Here is a 7,666-nt window from a genome sequence, read left to right as displayed (position 1 = left end):
AGTGGTCTGATACTCCTTCCATTTCAATATTATCGCTTGCACAGTGCTCCTTGGGATGTTTAAAGCTTGGGAAATCTTTTTGTATCCAAATCCGGCTTTAAAGTTCTTCACAACAGTATCTCGGACCTGCCTGGTGTGTTCCTTGTTCTTCATGATGCTCTCTGCGCTTTTAACGGACCTCTGAGACTATCACAGTGCAGGTGCATTTATACGGAGACTTGATTACACACAGGTGGATTGTATTTATCATCATTAGTAATTTAGGTCAACATTGGATCATTCAGAGATCCTCACCGAACTTCTGGAGAGAGTTTGCTGCACTGAAAGTAAAGGGGCTGAATAATTTTGCACACCCAATTTTTCAGTTTTTGATTTGTTAAAAAAGTTTGAAATATCCAATAAATGTCGTTCCACTTCATGATTGTGTCCCACTTGTTGTTGATTCTTCACAAAAAAATACAGTTTTATATCTTTATGTTTGAAGCCTGAAATGTGGCAAAAGGTCGCAAAGTTCAAGGGGGCCGAATACTTTCGCAAGGCACTGTATTTTCTGTTTGGACAGTATCATTGTGTATGATCATGGTTCCCTCTTACACTGTTGTTATTTAGATTTAAGAGAGCTATTATCCTGTTTGTATTATCTGTTAAAAGATCAAAACAATTATTAAAAAAAGACTATTTAAAATGTGTGGTGATTTGATTATATTACAATAAGACAAAAGTTTATTTCCATGTTGGTAGAGTGATAGAAACTTTATTGGCATTTAAACATATTATTTGTTTTAAACTTACAAGCAATCACAATTGATAAAATATACTGATACATATATAAGCAAACACACTATATAATGTAACAGGGCGTCATCTGGAAAATTCCAAATAAATAACAGAATTTCACTTATAGTACATATTTCACAATACATGAAAATCATTGTACATTATGTTGTGTTCTAATCAATGCATTATGTTGTCAGATGAGTCCCGATATGTTCATCTCTGTTTATATCAGATTAATTTGCTGATAGTGAGGCCCAGCAGCAGAGGGACTAGGCTCAGTCTGATGGACCAGGCTGTGGCTGTTACAGGGCCTGTAGTTACAATAACAGAGGCTGTGGTTACAGTTACAGGAGCTGTGGTTACAGTTACAGGAGCTGTGGTTACAGTTACAGGAGCTGTGGTTACAGTTACAGGAGCTGTCTTACAGGTGAACACATTCCCGAGGTTACTAATGCTAATCGCTGAGGGCAGCAATTGATTCACTGAGGGCAGCAGTTGACTTATTGAGGGCAGCAGTTGATTAATGGAAATGCACACGTTGGAAGTTGTACAGCCCTTGAGATTCACCGTAGTAGAATTGATGCCAGGTGTTACTGTCAAAGATAAAAACATAGTTTTCCCAACATTTAGATCTCTTGTAAAACAACTAAAAGCTCAACAATTAGTAGCTGCTCTGTATGAACAGCAAAATATTTTTTAGAGATGAACAAATGTGATAAGGTTTGGTATCATGAAAATAACCACAAGACAACTCACCACTGCCGCTAAAACACTGGTCTTCCACACCCAGGCAGGTCACAGTGCTGTTACACATCGTATCCCTGAAGCTGCTGCAGGAGGGACATTGTCTTCCATTAGCCAGAACATTGGGGGCTGTAGGAAGAGAACAGAGATGGGAATTTGTATATACAGTATTTATTCCACATTCAGTGGTCATATACAGTGAGTATCCAAAACATATACTGACCAGGTGAATTTAGGTGAAAGCTATTATCCCTTATTGATGTCACTAGTTAAATCCACTTCAGTCATTGTAGATTAAAGAGAAGAAATAATTATTTTTAAACCTTGAGACAGTTTAGACATGGATTGTGTACACTGAGTATACCAAACATTGGGAACACCTTCCTAATATTGAGCTGCATCCCCCTCAATGCTTACAACTCCTTATTTAACCTGTCTCCTGAGGTACAGAGCCAAAGGTACAGTGGTATCACATGAATTGTTTAGAAATTGCAGCACTTTTTGCACACAATCCCCCAAACTGGATGCATTTGCTCTTTATATTAAATTTGTTTATGAACGCCCCCGTCCAGAGGACAAATATTGTAGTTTTTTTTAACAGCAATTTTGCTAAATATACTGTACATACATTTGACATATACATTTTACAAAAACATTTTACATACATGGTACTTTTATAGTTACCTAACAATAATACATTACCAAACATCAACTCTTTAATCCCAATTTTCAGCCACTCTCAGCCCATCACACCTATCACCATAGACCTCAGCTCTTTAATCCCAACCTTCAGCCACTCTCAGCCCATCACACCTATCACCATAGACCTCAGCTCTTTAATCCCAACCTTCAGCCACTCTCAGCCCATCACACCTATCAACATAGACCTCAGCTCTTTAATCCCAACCTTCAGCCACTCTCAGCCCATCACACCTATCACCATAGACCTCAGCTCTTTAATCCCAACCTTCAGCCACTTTCAGCCCATCCCACCTATCAACATAGACCTCAGCTCTTTAATCCCAACCTTCAGCCACTCTCAGCCCATCACACCTATCACCATAGACCTCAGCTCTTTAATCCCAACCTTCAGCCACTCTCAGCCCATCACACCTATCAACATAGACCTCAGCTCTTTAATCCCAACCTTCAGCCACTCTCAGCCCATCCCACCTATCACCATAGACCTCAGCTCTTTAATCCCAACCTTCAGCCACTCTCATCCCATCACACCTATCAACATATACCTCAGCTCTTTAATCCCAACCTTCAGCCACTCTCAGTCCATCCCACCTATCACCATAGACCTCAGCTCGTTAATCCCAACCTTCAGCCACTCTCAGCCCATCACACCTATCAACATAGACCTCAGCTCTTTAATCCCAACCTTCAGCCACTCTCAGCCCATCACACCTATCAACATAGACCTCAGCTCTTTAATCCCAACCTTCAGCCACTCTCATCCCATCACACCTATCAACATATACCTCAGCTCTTTAATCCCAACCTTCAGCCACTCTCAGCCCATCACACCTATCACCATAGACCTCAGCTCTTTAATCCCAACCTTCAGCCACTCTCAGCCCATCACACCTATCAACATAGACCACCCTCCTTCGGTTTCCATGTGCCATATATTTTTTAATTGTGCTGTGATGTTATACAACATGTTTTAACCTTTCTAAACGTAAATTATCCACAGATTGTGAGCTAAAGATGAAAACCTTTCCTATATGTATTATTATTTATTGACTGACTATGGCTTTCCAAATCGCCCAACACTGCTATTTGGAAGGTTCATTTTAATTGCATGTTGTGATTTTTTTTTTATTATCATTCCTGAACCTTAATAACAGAATAACAATAACAGAATAAATGACCTATTGGTTAGTCATTTATTGGTTAGTCATATTAGTCTCTTCGCAGCAAGATCTACAGAGCTGAGATTGTTTTATGCCCCATATACATAGCAAGCACTCTGTTGGTGGCATGAGTTTTATATAATAATTGAAATTGAAAAACTGAGTTAAACCATATGCCATGGAATTGGTACATCAAAACTCTGCTCCCATTTATTTTGCAACCGGTATGGCGCAGCTGTCAACATTTTTGTCCTCAGATGAAATTGGTATATTTTTCTATTTATGCCAGTTCCTTTCAGCCAATTTGTGTCTTTATTAATATATGGCAGGCAAACAAATTCCCTACCTTCTCCCTTTTCCACTTGCATCCTCCATTTTTTGTGGTAGTGCTGCAACCAGTTGGTTGTAAATTTGGATTGAGCAGATATTCCAATATATTTTCAATAACAGCATATGTGACATACAGTGGGGCAAAAAAATAATTTAGTCAGCCACCATTTGTGCAAGTTCTACCACTTAAAAAGATGAGAGAGGCCTGTAATTTTCATCAAAGGTACACATCAACTATGACAGACAAAATGAGAAAAAAAATCCAGAAAATCACATTGTAGGACTTTTTCAAAAGTCAATAACAAAAGTTTATCTCAATACTTTGCTATATACCCTTTGTTGGCAATGACAGAGGTCAAACGTTTTCTGTAAGTCTTCAAAAGGTTTTCACACACTGTTGCTGGTATTTTGGCCCATTCCTCCATGCAGATCTCCTCTAGAGCAGTGATGTTTTGGGGCTGTTGCTGGGCAACACGGACTTTCAACTCCCTCCAAAGATTATCTATGGGGTTGAGATCTGGAGACTGGCTAGCCACTCCAGGACCTTGAAATGCTTCTTACGGAGCCACTCCTTCGTTGCCCGGGCGGTGTGTTTGGGATCATTGTCATGCTGAAAGACCCAGCCACGTTTCATCTTCAATGCCCTTGCTGATGGAAGGAGGTTTTCACTCAAAATCTCACGATACATGGCCCCATTCATTCTTTCCTTTACACAGATCAGTCGTCCTGGTCCTTTTGCAGAAAAACAGCCCCCAAGCATGATGTTTCCACCCCCATGCTTCACAGTAGGTATGGTGTTCTTTGGATGCAACTCAGCATTCTTTGTCCTCCAAACACGACGAGTTAAGTTTTTACCAAAAAAGTTATATTTTGGTTTCATCTGACCATATGACATTCTCCCAATCTTCTTCTGGATCATCCAAATGCTCTCTAGCAAACTTCAGACGTGCCTGGACATGTACTGGCTTAAGCAGGGGGACACGTCTGGCACTGCAGGATTTGAGTCCCTGGCGGCGTAGTGTGTTACTGATGGTAGGCTTTGTTACTTTGGTCCCAGCTCTCTGCAGGTCATTCACTAGGTCCCACCGTATGGTTCTGGGATTTTTGCTCACCGTTCGTGTGATCATTTTGACCCCATGGGGTGAGATCTTGCATGGAGCCCCAGATCGAGGGAGATTATCAGTGACCTTGTATGTCTTCCATTTCCTAATAATTGCTCCCACAGTTGATTTCATCAAACAAAGCCGCTTACCTATTTTAGATTCAGTCTTCCCAGCCTGGTGCAGGTCTACAATTTTGTTTCTGGTGTCCTTTGACAGCTCTTTGGTCTTGGCCATAGTGGAGTTTGGAGTGTGACTGTTTGAGGTTGTGGACAGGTGTCTTTTATACTTATAACAAGTTCAAACAGGTGCCATTAATGCAGGTAATGAGTGGAGGACAGAAGAGCCTCTTAAAGAAGAAGTTACAGGTCTGTGAGAGCCAGAAATCTTGCTTGTTCGTAGGTGACCAAATACTTATTTTCCACCATAATTTGCAAATAAATTCATAAAAAATCCTACAATGTGATTTTCTGGATTTGTTTTGCTCATTTTGTCTGTCATAGTTGAAGTGTAGCTGTGACGAAAATTACAGCCCTCTCTCATCTTTTAAGTGGGAGAACTTGGTACAATTGGTGGCTGGCTAAATACTTTTTTTGTCCCACTGTAACTCCTCCCTTTCTATTCATAATCCCATTAACAAATAAATACCATTTAAAAATACAATTCCGTAAAGAATGTTTTTTTATTAATCAGTATATTTGAATTTAACCATAACATTCGTAGTAATATTTGTTCTATCTTTTCTGGAAGATAATGATGACATTGTAACCAGCTTGTTTAAAGCTTTAATATTTTTAGCCCCCCAAACTCATATTCATTATATAAATAGGCACGTTTAATTTTGTCTGGCTTAGCATTCCAAATAAAATGAAATATTTTTTTGCAGAATCTTATCTATTTTTGCTAACTTTCTATTGAAATTAATTGTGGTCAGTTCATTTATATTTTTTGAGAAGTAAATACCAAGTATGTCTGCTTCACCATCCCCCTATTTTATTGGTAAACTCCAAAATTACATTGGTACTCCAAAATGACACAATATAATATTTACCATTAATTTCTATTGGGCACAAAATGATCTGAAACATAACCAAAACAAACAGAAAATGTATCCAACATGTTTGTAAAGTCACAAGCTTAATGTAATTATTTTGTAATAGGAATATGGGACCAAATACAAAACTTTTGTCCCAATACTTTTAGTCCCCTAAAATGGAGGGACTACTATATACAAAAAGCTGTAATTTCAAATTGTTTCACCCAATATGGATGAAAATACCCTCAAATTAAGGCTAACAGTCTGCACTTTTAACATCATTGTCATTATATCATTTAAAAAACAACGACACATGTGTCACTGTTCCAATACTGACTTTACTGGGCCTTTCAGCAATGTATTTCATGTCCTGATTTCAGTTGTCATAGTTTGAATAAATATACAGTGAGCTCCAAAACATGATTTCCCTGTGTTTTATATATGTCTCTGCACTATGAGGTTGGAATAATACTGTGCAATTGTGAACATTAAGATAATGCCCTTCCAGCGTAAGAGCTGTTTGAAAACACAGCTTGAAATTTCAGCCTGTTTTTGTTTATTTTTGACCATTTCAATTGAAAACAATCACAGTAAGTTACTTAATTGTTACCCAGAAATGGTTTGATATTGAGATGAAAACACCTGCATTTGACCTTTGAAAACCCCAAACCTAATTTAGGTAAAAGACAGTTATCTTACCAGGCTGTAGAGTTTGTTTGTTGCACCCATCGATGTTACAAAATAACTGGTTAGAGACAATGTGTAAGAAGCCCAGGTTCACTGACACTGTGGCTTCACCGTAGCTGAAGAATGGGGAACACTCCTTGACTACCTGGGTTGAATTGATGAGACCTGCACCAGTAACAGATCATTTACAGAACCAGAGAAAGATAGATCAATGTAGAATGTAATCTAATGAAATAGTAGCATAGAGCAACGAGTCAATTACCAATAAATATTGTACACTGTAATCTTACAGGAGGGTTTAAAAACATCCTTCTTGAGGAAGCTAACGACATCATTTAATTTGTCTTGAAGCATAATAGTGAAGTGGACAACAAACTCTAAACACACCTTTTGCATTGATGTTTGCAGTGAGACATGTTTCTCCCAAAGGGGCTGAACAGTTGACTATAAATGAGTCGTTGAAACACTGCAGCATCTCAACTGAAAAACAAGAAAATAAATACAAATACATACACATTAAATAAGAAAATTGAGAAATATACTGTAAAAGCAATTTTGCTATGTTGAAATATCAACACATACATGTGGGAGTGATGCAGTCAAAAAAACCTTTATGCACATCTCATTGTGAGTTCAGAGGTGTTACCTGAGCAGAAGAGAGTGCAGATGAGAGAGAGAGTCAGGATAAGCTTCATTCTGGACAGATAGACAGGCATTTGAACAGCAGTGGTACAGTACTCTGGGCTGGTCTGGTAGACAGGCAGATGAACAGCAGTGGTATCTGGGCTGGGAGACAGGTCCTTATAAACCCATCATCCAAGGTAGGGCAGGATGGGGTAATGTCAGAAATGTTGCTGTATTTCATGTTTAACAAGTTTCTCCACTCATGTGCCCTGGGAACATAAGTTATTCTGCTAACATAAGTGATCATGATCTATAACATGATGCTACAACCACAATACTTGAAAATAGAGACGATTAACAACATTGCATCCTCTCCACATTGCTGGCCTGTATGACAAAGTGAAAAGAAGGGAGTCTGTGCTAAAGAAAACAACTCCAAATCATTCATTCTGTTTGCATTAAGGCTAAGTAATACTGCGAGACAACACAGCAAAGACATACACTTT

General features: G+C 38.7%; 1 protein-coding gene across 1 annotated transcript; it reads right to left on the bottom strand.

Annotated features, from left to right (window-relative positions):
* Positions 1-734: 734 nt before the first annotated feature.
* LOC118941333 lies at positions 735-7,339 on the bottom strand. The gene is made up of 5 exons (XM_036953687.1): positions 7,183-7,339; positions 6,924-7,016; positions 6,549-6,701; positions 1,534-1,650; positions 735-1,370 (listed from the first exon to the last, which is right to left on the bottom strand). The coding sequence occupies exons 1-5, from the start codon at positions 7,250-7,252 to the stop codon at positions 1,006-1,008; spliced, it is 798 nt and encodes a 265-aa protein (XP_036809582.1). The 5' UTR covers positions 7,253-7,339; the 3' UTR covers positions 735-1,005.
* Positions 7,340-7,666: the final 327 nt, after the last annotated feature.

This window comes from Oncorhynchus mykiss, chromosome 1 (genome assembly GCF_013265735.2).
Source record: "Oncorhynchus mykiss isolate Arlee chromosome 1, USDA_OmykA_1.1, whole genome shotgun sequence".
Classification (NCBI taxonomy): domain Eukaryota; kingdom Metazoa; phylum Chordata; class Actinopteri; order Salmoniformes; family Salmonidae; genus Oncorhynchus; species Oncorhynchus mykiss.
The sequence above is the reverse complement of the archived record's forward strand: the minus strand, read 5'-3'. Positions and strand labels throughout refer to the sequence as shown.

Excerpts from the sequence above, each read along its gene's own strand:
- LOC118941333 (XM_036953687.1), bottom strand. The coding sequence starts at position 7,252 with ATGCCTGTCTATCTGTCCAGAATGAAGCTTATCCTGACTCTCTCTCTC. Across the intron at positions 6,702-6,923 it reads TGCAAACATCAATGCAAAAG|GTCTCATCAATTCAACCCAG; the intron begins GTGTGTTTAGAG and ends TTACTGGTGCAG. Across the intron at positions 1,651-6,548 it reads CAAACAAACTCTACAGCCTG|CCCCCAATGTTCTGGCTAAT; the intron begins GTAAGATAACTG and ends CTCTTCCTACAG.